General features: G+C 42.5%; 1 protein-coding gene and 1 long non-coding RNA gene across 3 annotated transcripts in view; one reads left to right on the top strand and one right to left on the bottom strand.

Moving 5' to 3' along the window:
• cemip2 (cell migration inducing hyaluronidase 2) overlaps window positions 1-19,374 on the top strand; it is a 35,991-nt gene that overhangs the window by 3,943 nt on the left and 12,674 nt on the right. For both annotated transcript variants that reach the window (XM_031305970.2, XM_031305972.2), the window contains exons 3-12: window positions 1,604-1,744; window positions 1,872-2,439; window positions 8,335-8,504; window positions 9,655-9,846; window positions 11,210-11,379; window positions 12,846-13,058; window positions 15,187-15,392; window positions 16,513-16,582; window positions 17,406-17,534; window positions 18,293-18,381. In XM_031305970.2, coding sequence (XP_031161830.1) covers window positions 1,604-1,744; window positions 1,872-2,439; window positions 8,335-8,504; window positions 9,655-9,846; window positions 11,210-11,379; window positions 12,846-13,058; window positions 15,187-15,392; window positions 16,513-16,582; window positions 17,406-17,534; window positions 18,293-18,381 — 1,948 coding nt within the window. The remainder of the gene's footprint in view (window positions 1-1,603; window positions 1,745-1,871; window positions 2,440-8,334; window positions 8,505-9,654; window positions 9,847-11,209; window positions 11,380-12,845; window positions 13,059-15,186; window positions 15,393-16,512; window positions 16,583-17,405; window positions 17,535-18,292; window positions 18,382-19,374) is intronic.
• LOC118494151 lies at window positions 157-18,976 on the bottom strand. The gene is made up of 3 exons (XR_004896234.1): window positions 18,966-18,976; window positions 10,851-10,855; window positions 157-331 (listed from the first exon to the last, which is right to left on the bottom strand). It is a non-coding gene; the product is annotated as an uncharacterized LOC118494151 (long non-coding RNA).

The following is a 19,374-nucleotide window of genomic DNA, read 5'->3' as shown; positions in this document are numbered from 1 at the left end:
CCTGTATCTTTGACATAAATGCCATTAAATAAAATTGAATGGTACAGGGTATTGGATATGGCATTTTCAAACCTGAAAAAGAAAACATAAATCACTGCTTTCAGTGCTTTGAATGAGTGATGATTTGTTGTTGTTGAAGCCAACTCAGGATGCCAACGATCAACATGGTTCGTGAAGTTAGTTGTATTGCCAACGTGCTTGATTTTAGTGTGGCAGGTTTTAGTGACATAATCGATTATGGCACTTTGCCGCATCGATGCTGAATCGTGCATGCCCCGCATTGCGATGCATTGCCGAATCGATTATTGTTGACACCACTACTGTTTTGAAACTGTGTGTACTGAGTGTGTTTGGGTCATGTTGCACTTGTTTGTTTTATTGTGTGTTAAAATGTGTTTTAATTTTTTAATAACACAGTGGCACTCTTCCTTCTGATAAGAAAAACATCCAGCCATATTCCTTTCATTGTATTTAAAATACTTTAATGTTTAGTGGAGAACTAATACAGAACTGAGAACTGACATGTTATATGCTGCAGTTGATTTAGAAAACAGTCTAGTGCTGCTTCACTTTATGTTAAAGCCTCTGAACATTTCAGTTATTGTGGCTGATTAGACCTCTGCTCAGGTTAAAGGTGAGCTGGAGCTTATGCTGCGTTCCAGGCAACCCGTAACTCTTGTTTTCACAACCTTCTACCGGTGAAAGTGCCCTGGAGCGGCAGCCAAACCCGTAACTTACTACCTGTGAACTCGTACCAGATCGTTGCACTCCCAGTTACAGTTTTTGACGTCACACGTGAACAACAGTGGCGACCCCTGTTGATGCTGTACAGACGCCGGTGATTAACGGTGAGAATTAGAAATAAATAGGCAACGTAAAGTAATTCCGCACATTGTAATCAAAACAATACACATACAATTGTGTACTACTATACGTTATGTTTATTAAATGAAGCCCAAAATATGTCGCCGACTAGAAATCGCTAGTATCAGCTAGCGCTAGCTAACGTCAACATTAGGTAGCCGCCAGCTAGAAGGGTTTGTCGTGACTTTGCCTGGAACGCTACCAAGTCGTGAGTCGTGACTTGAAGTCGTAACTTATGGGCTAAAAATTGTGTCTGAAACGCAAGGCACAGTGAGAATTTATTAGGTCACAAATCTTTTCTACCAATAAGAATGAAACTACTGTCATTTGTCCTGCCCTAAAAGGCAAAAAAAAAAAACAAAGCTAACGAGAGACTCAGGAAGATGTCAATCAATCAGCCTATACACACCCACACAGTCCTGGAAGGAGGGCTAGTCAGACAGCTTAACTGAAAACACCTGCGTGGGTGTTCAGTCTTTAAAGTCTATTTTTTTTTTCTTTGCACGTATTGGAAAACATATCTTTTATCAAAGATTTCACAACGAAGAAGTGTTTATGTTTCTTATATTCTTAGCCAGAGGCAAACAGTACAGTACTCATCTGTACCAAAAACGTCGAATGAAACCAAAAACCGGTCCTTGATCCCAAAACCGTGATATGAACCGAACCGTGAATTCTAATCCGTCCTAATGAAAAGTATCAGGTTCTGAAGTTTGTCACTGATTGGTCATGTGTGCAGAGAATTGTCCGGACCACAACTCATCCCTGAGTAGCTGGAGCCCAGGCCACCAACCAGAGAAGGATGTCATTGTCAGGAGGGGACATTTGTTTCGATTGGATGCTTCCGCTACCTTCCATACCCTAACCATCCAGTCAGGAGGTAAGCACATCAACGCGCATGTCAAGTAGCATTTTCACTTGTAACATTGATGGATTCACGTGTGTCACATGTGTCGGCGTAACATACAGCACAAAATAACTTGTGTTTTTCCTCTGCCTCTTCACAGGGAAGGTGGTTTTTGCAGATAACGCTGACGGCTCCAACAACATAACCTTGAGAACACGCCACATCCTTATAGAAGATGGTGGAGCCCTTCACATCGGTGGGCCTAAATGTCGCTACCGCTCTCGCGCCACCATTGCCCTTGTGGGTCGCTCTGACGACAAGGCAGTCCCTGAAGTGCCTGGCATGGGGCGCAAGTTCATAGGCGTCGCGGCCGGCGGGACTCTGGAGCTACATGGCACCGAGAGAGTTTCCTGGACTCTTCTGACCCGAAGTGTCCCGGCCACCGGTCTGGCAACAGCCGGCCATGCCTTCCAGCGGAACTTCAGCAGAGGCATCAACTTGCGTGTGGTGGACCAGGACACAGCTGCTGTGCTGTTTTCTGAACGCTACGACACACACGACTCTAGTAATGACAGTCGGCGGCTTACCCAGCTGCTGGGGACCCTGCCGGCCGGCCGCATTGTCACTCTGGCTGTAGGAGACTCGGCTGTCAAAAACCTTTTGGCCGAAACCAAGAAGGCCATTGAAGAGAAGCTCGGCAGCAGCTTTGTCAATGATCTCCAATACAGGTAAATCATGCAAATTTATGAATATGGAAAATAAGGGCTGGGGCATTATATGGATGTTATATAGAAATCGACATATGAGGCTAGACATCGTCTTACATTTTGGATAGTTTTGGAAGTGTTGTCTCTTCTTGGTTTTGAAGGCTGCATTACAGTAATGTCATTTTCTGAACTTACCAGACTGTTCTAGCTGTTCTATATTTGCCTTTACCCACTTAATCATTGTATCCACATCACTGTTGGTCATTTATTACAAATCTCATTGTGTAAATATTTTGTGAAAGCATCCATATTCAACCCTACAATATCGCCGCGATATTGATATCAATGTATTTGGTCAAAAATATTGCCATCCATCCATCTTCTTCCGCTTATCCGGTAACGGGTCGCGGGGGTAGCAGCTCCAGCAGGGGACCCCAAACTTCCCTTTCCCGAGCCACATTAACCAGCTCCGACTGGGGGATCCCGAGGCGTTCCCAGGCCAGGTTGGAGATATAATCCCTCCACCTAGTCCTGGGTCTTCCCCGAGGCCTCCTCCCAGCTGGACGTGCCTGGAACACCTCCCTAGGGAGGCGCCCAGGGGGCATCCTTACCAGATGCCCGAACCACCTCAACTGGCTCCTTTCGACGCGAAGGAGCAGCGGCTCTACTCCGAGCTCCTCACGGATGACTGAGCTTCTCACCCTATCTCTAAGGGAGACGCCAGCCACCCTCCTGAGGAAACCCATTTCGGCCGCTCAAAAATATTGCGATATTTGATATTCTCCATATCGCCCAGCTCTATGGGAAATGTTGTACAGACTTGTAAATGATTTATTTTTCAAATCAAATAATGACAATACACATGGCTTGTTTGTTGATGTCGCCCTGGAGAGTGGGTCTGTTGTCAACTGCAACTGTAAGGAAATATGCGTGGGTGGGTTTGTTTCTCAGCTGTGTTGGAGAATGTGCCAGCTCTTGGAGAGTTTGTGTTGGTTGCCCAATGTCTGGGCCGGTCTTTAGGAGGGTTTTGTTTATTCTTGGTCTCCTGGGGCTGATAAAGCCAGTTAATGTGTTTGTGTTTAACCACTGAAGTAAGACCCCTCACTTACTTGGACTGACATTTTGTTCAAGGTCCATCCTTCTTGGAAATGTCTCTTTTCATTTTTCTTTCTTTTCATCTAAGAAGTTGCCTTGAATGCTTCCTAGTTATTCATCATCCTGTTTCCCCTGTGTTTCCGCTATATAATGCTCTGCCAGAAAAGGAAGCGCGTACAGGATAATGGGGTTACGGTCAGAGAGTTTCCAGGATTGTGCAAAATGTGGTGACTCGGGCGTTTTTTTGTTGTTTTTTTTTCGTCGTGCAAAAGGACAGATACTGTAAGTTTGAGTGTCGTCCTGTCCATGTGCCCTAATGCTTTCTTTAAACTCATTAAGTGAGATCATTGGATTTTAACTTCACATGACATTGGATCTTCTGTTACTGCCACTCACACACAATATGCACACATGTGAGAGTTTTTATTTCATTGGAAAGTCTTAAGTGCTGCAGCATTTCACTCCGAGTTATTTGTAGCTCGGCGTGGTTTGGTCTTTGGTTGACTGAAAAGCCAAGTGGTATGCCAGATTCTCCAGTGTCACATTTCGCCTTTGGGGGTGGGTGCCAAGTCCTCAAACAAATCCAATTAAATGGATCAGACGATAGAGCCCCGTTATGTTCAGATGTGCTTGTGTGTGTGTACCAATAAGTTAACAGTGTGCACGCTCTTCTAATCCTCTCACCATGTATTGGATTGTTGTCCTTAGCTTTCTGAGGAAACATGTGGCTCACATTTACGAGAGAGCATGCAGTTTAATGTCTTATTAAAGTCGCATAATGTTAGGCTGAGTGACTTTGGGCTCAACGAGTCGGGTGGTAAGGCATCTGACCTATAGGATTGGGCGTAATGATGAAGTGTAGATCAGTTTATGACCTGTTGTGTTGCAGACCAATACCAGGGAATGTAGCTGGAACATACTTGGAAACCAATTGTGCTTGTTTTTTGTTATTTTGCGTCAGTGCTGTAAAACCATGCATACCTGGATGCCCAACGGCATGTTACATGGACATCTTTCACCCCTGTGTCTCCAACGTATGCTTGATTTAAAATACACAATAACAAACTAGCACAATACCCAAATACCTTTTGAATGTATGCCGTGTGTTGATCTAAAGCTGCAGACACACTGACCAGACGGCCGACCCTCGGCAGAAAAGGCGGTTGGACTGATCAGTCTCCCCGAGTTGGTCAAAAAAGTGGCTCGGAACACACCGAAGCGACGAGACGTAATACGTCTCCATAACAGCGGATGGGGCTAATCTGTATTGTCACCCAAAAATGAAAACCGACAGCTGATTGGACGAACGCATCACGTGGGTTTGTTTTCTCCAGAAATTCAAAGACTACGAGACTTAGACTACTAAGAATACGATCTCATATTTTACTAAAATAGTTCACCGAAACGTGTTTCTGAAAGCGAGAAATAGGCCATGCAGTTGCTGAATCTGTCTTCATTTCAGATCGACAAAGGTCAGTTTAAAAGATTTTCGTCAGATTTTGAGAGACTCTAGTCACGCTCATTCCGCTCCCCGTTTCCGGGTTAGCACTCTACCAATCCGATGGGTCCGACATTTGAGTCCGACTGCCGGCAGTGCCCGCCCCCCCCCGATTATACATGTCAAATCGGCCAAAATGAAGGCCGACAGCCCCTCGGATGGGCGACGGCACGGAACACACCGAACAGACTCGAGTCACCGACCTCGCCAGACTGTCCAACGGCCGATTATCGGCTTGGTGTGTCAGCGCCTTTAGGTGCATCAACCACCCTTCCTCCTGATACATGAATGCGTTGGTTCCTGCCTCGTGCCTGTTGACCCCTCTGTCTTTAATCTTTGTCTCAGGAGAGCATTCACACACGTTCATGCTGGTGGCCTGTAGTAGGGCTGGACGATTAATCAAAAATGTATCAACATCGAAATTCTGAAGCTGTTAACGACGTAATTTTTATAAAACTAAAATGTGACTTTTTTTTCACAAGACGTTTTCATTTCAAGCAATGTGTGCTTTCACTTCAATTTGATACATTTTCAATAAATATCCATAATAGTTCCCACTTTGTGTGTTTCCTTCAGTTATTTTAAAATAACAAAAATAAGCAAAAAAATATCTCAGCTTCAATATTTGAGCCTATTTACAGTACAAACCTTGCCAACGAACTAAAATTATCGTTCATCTATCGTTGTCGAGGTAAAATGTGCAATTAATCGTGATTTTGATTTTAGGTCATATCGTGCAGCCCTAGTCTGTAGTGAATTCACCTCTTGCCTCCACACAATTGCTATTTCCGGATAAACAGCGAGGTTGTTAAAAATGCTGGTAAACATCAAATCCGAATACTTCATTGATCCCCTCGGGGAATAATCAAGGATGTAGCAAAAGGAAACAATGAAACATCCACTCTTTATGAGCACAGACAGCCACACACTGGGGCTGTAATGACAGTAGATCCCTCCCAGATGGATCCTGTTTGTGTATCAGTGGGGTGTGCAGTGAGACTGCGTAGGGGCTCTTTCATCTACAAGAAGAGATGTTTAGATTGTGATTATGCTAGTGGAAGCAATTATTATGAACAGAGAGAGATATTAAAACAAAGGTGTGTTGGAGTTTACGGCATCACAACTGCTGTTTGTATTCAGAAAGAAAAAGTAATGTTTTAAGAATTAAGATTCGGAACTACACTTCATTGTTTTAGGTCATATAAGCCCTCGAAAGCACGCCCAATCCCTTTAGCCATCCACACCCTCAAGCTCCTCCGCTTAAATGATTTTGGCCTCTCTTTCTTATAATCATTGTAATCGAATTTTTCAAAAATAAATTTCTTGACATTCCTGTTTTATAAGATAGTGTGCAATGAAGCGAGATGGGAGGATTTGGAGCAAAAGTAAAAAGTTGGATTGGAATGAAGTTTGGGATGTGGCAGGTACGCCCATTATTCCTCTGAGCCGTACAAACACCCTTCCTGAAATCCTCTGTCCTCAATGCGATAATCCCTTGACTTTCCTGATATCCTTCCTTTAGTTCTCTACCTCTCATTGTCTTTTTATTATTACTTGACATTCACTCTGATATTGAGTTACCTCCTGCTATCCTGCAGCCTGCTGCAGGCTCATCACAGGCATTCTTCAGGGCATTACACTAGTGAAAAGTGTAATCTCTTTTTCAGATACCCCGCACAAGTCTAGCGTCTGTCATCATCTGTAGTCTCTGTAGTCTCAGTGGAAGAGGATTTTGTGTGTGTGATCGACACATCTTCACCCTGACGCCTGACACACAGACACATACAGAGAAACGTCATTATGCACTTTAGGTCACACCCTTTTTATCTGACTAGCTGTCACATCTGTAAGATATTAAATAAACCTGATTTTATTGTCCTGTTGAGACTGGTCCACTGAGGCTTGATTTATGGTTCTGCGGAGGCTCCACGCAGAGCTTTCACCGTAGCCTACGTAGGTGGCCTGAAGTTTATACTTGTGCGTTGGTGTGTGCATCGAGCCGCCATGTGCGTGTGTGTGTGGGGAGTGGGTGATAGAGCGAGGGAGAAAGTGAGAGAGTGACTGCGATTAGCTTCGGAGCGAGTAGCGACTCTAGAGTCATAGTGAGAGAAACAAAGTGTCTCCCCTGTTCTTTCTGACCACGGTGGGAAATCTGGAGCAGGAGAAGTTAACTTTTAAGAAGTTAAAGTTTTCATGTTGTTTATGGAGAAGGAGAACCAGGAAATGAGTTGGGGGAAATGCAATGCTACCAAGCCACGGCCGAGTGACGTGCGTCGCCGCGACATGTAGTTACATTTTTCCAGAGGTGCACGTCAGGCTACGGTGTAGGGTCCAGCGTAGGTTCATGTCTCCACATACCTACGTACGTAGCCACGGCGTAGATTTTTACGCAGAAGCATAAATCACGCTTGAGTCTGATGCTGCCTCTAGCTACTGCAGATACCATCACATTTCAGTGGCTTAACATCCTGGTTATGGTCATCTGTCACAAATAATGGGTCATGTTTGGTGCAACGTTATATTCTCAATAATAGCATTTGACATTAAACTGAAAGACTGTGATTAAATAGGCTATATGAATTACCATTAACTTCTCAGCGAGTCTGTAAAAGGATTAAAACACTGTTATTTGCGATTGCGTTGGAGCATTAGTGTGAGCCAGGTTTAAGATGAAACAAGTAGATAGATAGATAGATAGATAGATAGATAGATAGATAGATAGATAGATAGATAGATAGATAAAGACATCACACACAACATACACATACATCATAAACAGGATGATAAAATAAAAAATCCACAATAAGGGACATTATATTGCCAATAATGAGTGTTGGCAGTGAGTTTGCAGAAACGTTCTGCTAAAGTTCTAGGTCATTAATTTGTTATCGAAAGAGAATCTACGGAAAACTAAGTCCCAGAACCTGATCAGTTGTTGTTCTTTTGATACAGATGTGTGAAACTAATCTATGTAGCTTTTAGCTAGCCAGCAAACAATTTGTTTTGTTTTATTAGGGAATAGCTCCAGGCTAACCAACTGACTTTTTTCTAACTCTAACCCTTTATTTAACCAAACCTGGCTTTTTAAGGTTTTTAAGCAGCGCCCATTCAAACCTAACCCCAACCATAACTTGTCATGACAAAAACCAAATGACACTTAACTAAAAGCAGCGTTATGTCATAAACGTTTATGACTTGTTTATAATGTTTATGACACGTTCATGACAGTGTCGTGTCCCTCTTATGTAGATACCTTCAAGTAAAGTGTAACCCATTTTTCTGTCTTTCGCTCACTTTTCTTTTTGTCCCTCTGGTCTCTCCAGACAGGCGTGGGCTTTGGTCTCGGTTGTTGGCGGTGGTAACGCGTCATGCTCTGAGGACGTTAGGGAACATGAAAACCACGACACCGGAGGGAGAGCTCTGGCAAGACGGAACTTCACCACCGTGGACGGAGTGGCCTTCTCGGTCACCGCCTACAGCGAGTGGAAGAATGGTAGGAAACCGCTTATCTTGACCATTTCCAAACCCATTTAAACATACGTGGTTCAGTGTTGACAGCGACTAGAAATGATATAGCGATCAGCCATTTATTTTAGTGCTCAGTTGATGCCGTCTGTCATTTTGTCTAGGTCGTCTAAGTTGTTTTTTTAAGGATTATTTTTGGGCATTTCCGCCTTTTAATCACTAGGACAGAAAGGGGAGAGAGAGGGGGAACCCTGGCCCTCTCCATCGATGAATTAAGCTCTACATATGGGCGTGTGTTCTACCAACTGAGCTACCCGGGCACCCATAGGTCATCTAAGTTCAATGCTATTTGTCCGTAATTATTCACAATGACAAGCTTTAGTAGCATGGAAGCTGTTCAGGTGAAATTGACAGGTTTCTCTAGCTTTAAAATAGTAAAGGGTTTAGAGGAAGGTGACAGGTTGACGAATGAGGTTTACCACATGCCAACTGCTTTACAGATCAATCATCTGAACATGAAAGACATTCTTGTGCCTGACTGGGAACAGTTGTTTTGTGACCATGACCATTAGCAGGTCTTCAGGCAGTTGTAAATGTGTGTTTTGGGTGAGGCGCTAGCACACCCTCTGGCTTTATTTATTGCGCCCGTGCATGTCCACACCTTTTTAAAATACATTTTGACAGTGACTCAACTTTACTGTGGACCATAAAGTATCAAATTATGGTTTCCTGGGGTTATCTAACTCTCTTTACACAATAATGTTGGTTGATATCGCCCACAGCGGGACAATATTAATAACTGCTGAACACAAACAATTAATTTCTTTTCTTTGCTTCACAATATCTCAGGGGTTGAGCTATTCAGAAGCCAGGATCTAAATTGCTATTCAGTGTAAATGTTGGTGTACTGTAGAAAAACAAATGTTCATTGTTATCCTCATGTCTTTCCTTCCTAATAATGGGTATTAAGAATAAATGGACTAATCTTAGTGTTATATTATTTTGCTCCAGTTTTAATGGAAACACGTAACAATATATTATTTTTTATCTTAAAGAGAGCCTTCATAAGATACTTTATGGCTAGGCATAATACATCATCATACATCATTTTCAGTTTCTTGTCCGTCATGTTTCTTTTAAATGAAGTGCCCCCCTCCTACCCCCTCTCTCCCTCATAGGTTTCCCCATCTCAGGCTTCCAGGTGGATGCTGTGGACCAGGTGGTGCTGAACCTGCAGGACAAAGTGCAGCCAACCTGGCAACCCGGGGATCAGATTGTAGTTGCCAGCACAGACTACTCCATGCACCAGGCTGAAGAGTTTACCTTGTTGCCCTGCTCTCACTGCACCAGCAGGCAGGTCAGGATACAAGGTGAGGGTGTGTGTGTGTGTGTGTGTGTGTGTGTGTGTGTGTGTGTGTGTGTGTGTAACTAAAACTGCCTGTCAGTGTTTGACCTTTTGAGGGTCAACTCCTGGCTTGTAGTCTGACTTCAGCTTTGTACTGCAGCTATTTTGATCGATATAGTAAAAGGTTTCGTCGGACAAAAATAAAAAGGAAGTGATATATGGGAAGTACAGACATTTCATATTTGAAAGCTTATGAGAAGATCGTACACAAATTTGTCATTATAGTCAACAAATATGACTGGCAGATGTGCTACTAATCCTGAGGTCTAGAGAGATCTAATTTCCTGTTCAGCTGACATGGAGACCTAAGGTTATTGGAGGAGGCTCAAAAGAGATTGTCAGCTTGTGTTTTTATAGTAACCTTGTCTTATTATAACCACAGTGGTTTTATAGATTTAGATACATTGCCTCTGCTTCACATCCTCCTACCTTCTTCATCCCCTCTAATTGTTTCTCTCTAACAATCTGTCTGGACATGTTTCCTGATCTCATTCCACTCTTGTCAACAAACGCCAACTCCCTTCCCTGGAGAGAAGGGTGTATTAGTGTTTGTGTGCGTGTGTGCGTGCTTAGTTTTTGTGTTGCTGCCGTGAGGAATTGCAGCTGGAGCTTTGCATTATCATTGGCAGCTGCACCCTGTAGGCATGGGTGCTTTCCGCACCGTGAAAGAGCTGATTATTTTGTGTCTCATATGGATTTGATTACCGTTTTACTTTAACATGTCTATTATTTTGGTTGGTTGGTTTTGGGGCATGGGTAGATGTTTATCTTTGAGTGAGTGCTGCTAGGCATACTTCCTGTGGTTTGACAGTTGGAAGCCCACCATTTCCGGAAATAAAATGCCACTTCCTATTTGTTTTTAACATTTTATATTAGATTCAACTTTATTGTCATTGCACATGTCACAAGTACAGAGCAACGAAATGTAGTTAGTGTCTAACCAGAAGTGCTAAGCAGTGATTAAGTAACATGTGCTACAGTATGAATAAATAACATATGCAAGGTATGAATGATATATAATGTGTCTATATGTGTGTCTAATACTACAGGTATGTACAGGCTATGGACAGGCAGGATATTAAGCTGGTATTTTAGTGAAAAGGTCTTAAGTATGACTTGTGCCACCTGAGAAAGGTTCCACAAGAATTTGAAGCCGTGTTATGTTATTCTTTTTGACTTTTGGAATGCAGTGATTGACATGTGTAATCATACAAAGTAATGACTTGCACCGTTTCCAGGTTTTGTCCACTTTTGCACCAGATTTTTCTTTGAAAATGGTCACCTAGTTGTAGCATATGACCAAGAATCTACCTGTCTGTTCTGCCCAGGGAAACCTCAGTATAACCACGTTGGAGAGATCATAGATGGCGTCGACATGCGTGCTGAAGTGGCTCTGCTCTCCAGAAACATTTTCATCTACGGGGAAATGGAAAGCTCGTGCTACGGGGACAACATGTGCCAGTTCTACAACCACGACACCTATGGAGGCCACATCAAGGTGTGTCTTATGTGTGTGTAATTTACAGCACAGTCCCTTGTTTAACCTGTGCTTCCTGTCTGTATTTGCTGATGTATGTGTCTGCATGTCTCAGCATGACTTTATATTCTGTGGCTGCAGTAATCTGCGTGACAGTTTCCATACTGCAGAGCTAAAGGGTTCATACATTCTATATTTATATGCCGTCCTAAATGAGAGGGGTTATTCATGCCCCTAGTTCAGTTTGCGTGAAGCACTACCACTTCTCTCACTCCCGTTCTCTCTGTTTTCCCCCCTCTCTGCCTCTACATGTCAAGCTTTTATTTTATATAAAAGATACAGTCTATAAATCTGAAAACTGAAGACCCAAAACAGATTAGGGTCAAACATGGCCAATACTGGAGCAGCATTCTCTTCCCTGACCTACATGGGTCTCTATATAGGCAATGAGTTCACTGTAATTTGTATAATGATAGTCCAATTTCATTCAATGTTAGTGGCAAATACACAATAACATTCCTTAAGCTCTATGTAACTGACCCCCCTTAGGCTAAACAAAATAAACACTTTTCCTTCCATTTTTTTTACCACATTAGCTGTCTCCAACAAAAACACATTAACTTATATTACACAACCTGCCTCTAAAATGATTGACCTCCCCACCCCCCAAACTAAGAGACCACAGCATCAGAGCCATCACACACAATGCACTCACCATTGCATATTTTCTCAATCAATTTTTCACGCAATTCTCATCTGGACATATATGCATGCAAGAACTGAGGCATGTGCATGTCTTTGTCTGGATGTATATACAGCAAGCATTTGTCTTGAGGCCTCATGTGCAGCATATATACTGTAGAAACATGCTACTCAATAATTGTGTGTGTGTGTGTGTGTGTGTGTGTGTGTGTGTGTGTGTGTGTGTGTGTGTGTGTGTGTGTGTGTGTGTGTGTGTGTGTGTGTGTGTCAGTTAGCTGGAAGGATTGGCCAATACCCCCTTAACAGGAACCAGACTGTGGATTATGCCATACCCACATAAATACCTCTGACGGAGCATTGTACAGCATATTTGTACTGCATTATTTGTTGATATTAATCATTCAACTTTATTTTCTCCCCAGTCCGTTTGTGTCCAGCTTTTAATTTGTGCTTCTATTACTCGCATCTCTTACTCATCAAGAGGAGCGTCAGTGGTTTTGGTACAGTTTGACTCACTGGAGAATGATTCCAACAGAGCAAAAGTTCACATCCCAGTGGGATCATAGACAAACGCAGAGAATCATACTGTAGACCTAAACCTTTAATTGGACCAGAGTGGTTTGACAGTTAGCCCGCTTTTGTAACATAATGTGAACCTTGTGTTGCCCCCCCACAAGGCCAGTGTGATTTACTCAAGCGGTTTAGCTCATTGTTCTTGCTTGATCGATTTTAAAATCACCCTTTCTTTTGCGTCTGAACCTCCACTCTGGCCTTTCTTTCGGCAGATCCTTCGTAACTTCTCATCCGTGCATCTGTCCCACGTGGAGCTGAAGAACATGGGCCAGCAGCGTGAGAAAGGGCGCTACCCCCTCCACTTCCACATGTGCGGGGATGTGGACCAGAGGGGAGGCTATCAGGAGCCCACCTATGTGGACGGACTTTCCATACACCACTCCTTCTCACGCTGCCTCACCATCCACACCACCAACGGCTTGCTGGTTAGTAAAGTGTGTGTGTGTGTGTGTGTGTGTGTGTGTGTGTGTGTGTGTGTGTGTGTGTGAGAGATGATGAGTAATTCTAAAATGTATGCGGGGACAAATAAAAGACAGCTGTAGACAATGAAATCATCTTTATTTGGAGGATTTGAAGACGGCTGATAGTAATTAGTACTATGTGATGTTAGCAGTTGAATGCTCATCAATTACAGCCTCCATCGCTGGATTACTGTAATGACTTGTTTCCTCCTTTCTTTTTCTTCCTCTCCCTCTCCTTGCTTTCCTTAAATCGCTCTCTTCAAACCCTCCTGTCCCATACCTTTCTACATTTAAGAGTGATCTGTCTAGAAGACTCTTTGGAAGAGATATACTAGTTTACAATTTGTCCCTTTCTTTGGACCAATGTTAATATTCTTATATACTTGCTGGATAAATGAAACCATATGACACGTTCACACTGGTATGTCTGTCAACTGCAAAATCCCAAAGTCTGTGTATGTTTGTGAGAGTTATGCTCCCTTCCTGACGTCAAACTGACGTGATGGGTTAATTTTTGTCCTTGAGGCCATTGGATTAAAAAGCATTCTTCCGATCTGCAGCGAGGAAATGGAATTTACAAAGTTTGACATTGTTTGCTGTTTTCCCTGTTTCCCTTCTGGCACAATGACCATGTGAATATTCTCACTCTTGTTGTGTATCTTCTTCAACAGCTCTCTTGACACCGTTATTCTCTACATAGCTTCAGATGGGTTTAATGGAACAAAATGGACAGAGTAGGAAATTATTTCAGGAATTTTAAGTTTTACGGAGGCAGGCACATCTAGCAGTTGGAACGTACTCTTTTTTTCTTCCTGTGGGTTGCTGATGATTCCAAGATAGACTAACAAATGTCTTAGCCCTCTCATTTACCAGGACTTTTCAGCATATTTCCATTAGGGGCAAACTACCTCTTCCTTGGAAAGGGAAAATTGCCATTAATGGGATATAGTACTGTATTCATTTTTCTATCCTGTCAACAACTAAAATAAAATAAATGGTCTCTTTATAAGGGCTGTGCAATATTTTTTTTTTTAAATCGTTATCGCGATATCAACTTACGCAATAAACACATTGCGAAAGGCTGCGACATATCGCGAAAGACGTTAGTTGAAAGAGAGTATCAGTAGAAAACTGCACTTTAAAATGTAACTGTCGGGCGCCTGGATAGCTCAGTTGGTAGAGTGGGTGCCCATATATAGAGGTTTACTTCTCAACACAGCGGGCCAGGGTTCGACTCCGACCTGTGGCCCTTTGCTGCATGTCATTCCCCCTCTCTCTGCCCTTTCATGTCTTCAGCTGTCCTATCAAAATAAAGGCTGAAAATGCCCAAAAAATAATCTAAAGAAAACTGTCATTCTTTTTTTTATTGGTGCCTTTTATAGCCGTTTTCCGACCAAGTAGTTACAGGAACTTAGTAGATCTGCTTAGAAGTGGACTTTTCCTATAACTAACTACTCTCCCCCAAAACCGTTTTTTTCCATTTGCATTTGCACTGGCCAAGTGCGTGTGTGACTGTGTGTGAGTGACAGCCGGCCTGCGAGTTTTGTCAAGCCCGCAGGACACGCTTGTGGAGTTTAACTCCGAAAAGACAGTTAACCACAGGTTCCCGTTAATCTTATGATGGACATGTGTTGTGATATTTAAACAAACGAACCGTCAACGGCAAAATAAAAGCCTCTTATTTACGAGAGCGGTCTGAGAGACCTCCAACTCACAGCGGGGTCTCCGAGCGTGACTGTCCAAGCGACGAGTTAGCGGCCGGGGCAGGCGCCTGCTGGCTGTCGCCTCACTTCATGGAGCTTCTCAACTCCGAAAACTTTGAAGCAAATTGTCAATTCGGCATCAATTTTCCGGTCGGAAAGCGGCTCATGTCCAATTCAATGTTCAATTTGGTCAATAAAAATATTTTTTTTTTTTATTCAACAAGCAATTTGTTGTATTTTAGCAGAATACTGAAAGTAGCAGAAAGGCAGAACTGAGTATAGTTTAATATCTGTTTATTTATCGCAAGTAATATTGTTATCGCGATATTCAACAATGTTATCGCATATTGCATTTTTTAATATCTAGCGGCCTTCTTTCTTTGACCCAGGTGAAGAACACTATAGGCTATGACACCCTGGGTCACTGTTTCTTCCTTGAGGATGGGATCGAGCAGCGCAACACCTTCTACCACAACCTTGGCCTGCTGACTCGACCTGGGACTCTGCTGCCCACTGACCGCAACGAGACCCTCTGCACCAGCATCAAGGACAAAATCTACAAGGGCTACACTCCCTCACCCAGCACAGAGTGCAAGTAAGAGATTAGGATCCTGACATTGTGTATCTCTGGTTGGAGATACGAGTGCAGAGCAAACTGATAAAAGACAGCATGAGTTTCTGCACCGTCATAAGGAGCAACCACTGCTAGCAACTTGTGCGTTCTTACTTTACAGCATTCTACAGTTATATTGTGGGTGTAACAATCAATTATTTACCAGTATATATGCTGTATATACGTTCACACACCCATCAGAGTAAATTTTGTAGTCTTGACAGTTTTTAACGTCCGCCACAGATCCATAACTGATTTAAAATGGTCATCTCAGAAACATGAATACATTACACTTACATTTTAGAGTAGTTTTTATGTGTCACAAGTTATGTTGTTGTAGTGCAGACTTTCTGAACCATCATCATGTACTCCTGGAGATTCATGTATTGCACTAAGGAGAAAGTCTATTTCTTAGTGTTGCAGCTGCAACACAGAGACCCTGGGTTCTTGTAAAGCAAAAGACTGAGGCTAATTGCAATGACAGATAATAGTTGAGACACTGCAGAGGCACTTTCCAAGGCCTGAGAGCTGTAAATAAGCCAACATCTTGACTGTAAAGTAGCAACTACCTTATCTTTGAGACCACCGACCAGTGGGGTCGAATCAACACAAAGGATTTGTGCCTCCCACACTGACAGTAAAGTCTTTGACTCTCAGTCAAGTGTCTGTGTGGGAAACCTGGTGATAGTGCAGACAAACCCTGAGAGGAGACAGAGGGTCCATGTGAAAAAGATACTGTAGTTAGTATTAGTGTGAGCGATATCAGCAGTGTGGTTTTATCCATGCAATAACAACCTCTCCTCTCCACGGGATGTTTTTATGTCGCAGCAACAACAAGGAAAGTGTCTCTGTGAGAGAAGCAACAAGCACTGTATCCGGTGGGGGGGTGGCTGAGCTGTCCCTTTCCAGGGTTTATGTTGGAGAGGTGGATTATTGAGGGAATTTTGAAAGATCACATGATTCTTTGATCTCTGTCTTCTGCTTATTAGTCATAGTCTCTGTTATGCCAAGGTACTGCCTTTTTTAATATCTCTCTCTCTCTCTCTGTGTGTGTGTGTGTGTGTGTGTGTGTGTGTGTGTGTGTGTGTGTGTTTTTTTTCAGGGCAGTTTCAACATTCTGGATTGCCAACCCCAACAACAATCTCATCAGCAATGCAGCTGCTGGTTCACAGGTAATAACATCAGAGTTATGTAAGGAAAAAAGCTTCATCTTCTCAGAAGTGATTAATAGACTCTGCTCTTGCTACAACATCACCATTTGAGGAAGCTAACATTTCGGTTAAGACTCTTTGACGAAGGTCCAGAGGGTAAGAAACGTTAGCTTCTTCAATAAATAGTGAGCAAGAGTGGAGTGCGGGAACTTCCTTTTTTCAAGTCTGTGATATTTTCCAACGCACCTGCATAGATGAATTCTTGGATGTGCGAATTGTGATCAACAAGGATATAAAATAAGGATCAACCTTATTGATGTATGATATGTAGTATATTAATGTAAAGCTGCCGTGGCTTTGGTGTTCCTGAACTTTGCACAGTGAAAATGGAAGATTGTCATGCTCATAACAAATTGATCCATCAATAAAATGGGATTTAACTGGCTTTAGTGTCTGATAGAGGGGTGCTATAACATAGTGAGACGAGGTAGAAGTAGAACACGATCCCGTTTCTCAGCGTGAAGGTGTACTGAGGAGGGCTGTGTACTAAAAATTGTAGGGGGTATGCTTGTGATATTAAGGTTGTCTATATCTATTGAACCATGAACTTATAATGAACAATTGAGCTCTTATAAACTCCTACACCTGGTTTATTCTTTCTGTGGGGCTTGGCCTCACGTGTAATTATAACCTCCTGCCCGTTCTGCGTATTGGTTTTGTATGTTACTCCAGCGCTCCACCTACGGATGATGTGTGTATGAGCCCAGATAATTAAATTCCTGCTGTTGCCTAGCCGTACCACAAACGTGATTTATCACCTCATCTCTCTTCCTTCCTGTTCCAGGATGCTGGCATATGGTTTGTGTTCCACAGCTCTTCCACCGGAGACTCTCATGGGCTGGTACCAGAGACCCGAGCAGAGCTCACTCCTCTGGGGATTTTTTACAACAACCGCGTACACTCCAACTTTAAGGTATCATCACTGGAGCTTATCTTTTTTTTTTATTATTGGTGTAGCTTCAAGTCAGTGTGTGCTTTCTCTCCCATATGCAGGCCAATATACCAGGTGCCAAACCCCTCTGTCTGCTGCTGTGTTTTATAGAGACAAGAGAAATACAGTATTTATAACTTGTTAAAAAAGCATTGCACATAATTCTTTGCTTATTCACTTGGTTCTTGCCAAAACGAGACATGGACACACACACGCACACACGAGTAGGCTCTCCAATAGTGCTCTGTTGTGTAATGACAGAAGTCGGGCAGGTGAACTGTAAGTCCTTTGTTCAGTCTGACCAGAGCAGCCTCTCTTATAGAGGAAGGAGCCCCGAGGTTTAGACTATACGTCGCTTATTCCACAGGACCAACTCGGACCACAGGTTTCCATATACATACAGAGATGTGACATTTTTCCTATACTTTATTTTACAATTCATTTTCTAAACATACAAAACTAATCCATATGTTATGGACTATGTAAATATACATCGCCTTTTTATACACATACATTATTCACAGGAATTCTCTTTACCAACTTTCTACTTTTTGCATTTTGGTCCGTGATTTCAATTTAGTGCATTCATTACTGCCTCAGTTCCCACACTGTAAAAATATACTAGTAGTCTTGTTAATGCCAGTGCAACAGAAATAGAACTGTGGTCCATCTTGGATCTCTTTCTGTCGTTTTAGAGAACATTTGGCGTTTTACTGTAATCATACTTTTTGTCTTCCTAGGCAGGGCTGTTCATTGATAAAAGAGTGAAGACCACCAATGCTAGTGCTGCCGACCCCCGGGAATACCTGTGTCTGGACAACAGTGCCAGGTGTGTATGTGTGTGCACACGTGTGTGCAATTGCATTTTACATTTTGAGCAAGTACACGGTCTGACATTTATAATGTGTAAAGAAATATAACCCCAACCCCCTAACCCTTTTTATTATTTTTGTGGACATCTTGAGTCGTTAGTTATGAGTGTATGCAAAAGGTTAGTGTCTTACAACTGACACTATGGATGTACACTATACTGTACTCTATACTATACATATTTTTGCACAACGTATATAACTGCTCTGTTGGGGTGTTTATAGTGGTTAATCATATGCATTATTACATTACATGTCATTTAGCTGACGCTTTTATCCAAAGCGACTTACAAATAAGTGCATCACGGTGCACAGTTGCACTATGTTAATATTTTGGTATGTGTGGTTTACTAATGTGTTTGTTGCATGCCACTGCCAATAACTGTTTGAGAATTAAGTTATTTATAGCCCCCTGCTGTACAGTACAGTATATCTTCTAGGATATGACCATTGACTGGGATAGATACTGTAGATGGCTTTACACTCTGTTACTGGATGTTATTCAAATGTCAGGTTTGTGTTGACAGAGAAAGCAAGGCTTCACAGATAGTTTCCACTCTCCCTACCCAAATACAGCCCTCAACTAGACGGAAAAAATCTTAGGTGTCTACTGAGACTGCTGGCCACGCTGTGTGTGTGTGTGTGTGTGTGTGTGTGTGTGTGTGTGTGTGTGTGTGTGTGTGTGTGTGTGTGTCAGTGTATAAATGTGTGCAGAGGTATGAGGGGGAGGATTTTAACCAGAGAGAGAGAGAGAGAGAGAGATCCCAAACTTCCTTCTGATTTATGTAATCCTCTGACCTTTTCATCTCTCACCACATTAAGGTTAATATTTCCCCTTTATTAACACTTTGGTCCATGACAAAGTTTTAAAAAAAGAAAAAATAGCAGCCATATTTCCATACTATCTCTGGATATCCATGATATCCAGAGCATAAATACTGATGTTGAAGGAG

This window comes from Sander lucioperca, chromosome 2 (genome assembly GCF_008315115.2).
Source record: "Sander lucioperca isolate FBNREF2018 chromosome 2, SLUC_FBN_1.2, whole genome shotgun sequence".
NCBI classification, from domain to species: domain Eukaryota; kingdom Metazoa; phylum Chordata; class Actinopteri; order Perciformes; family Percidae; genus Sander; species Sander lucioperca.
The sequence above is the reverse complement of the archived record's forward strand: the minus strand, read 5'-3'. Positions and strand labels throughout refer to the sequence as shown.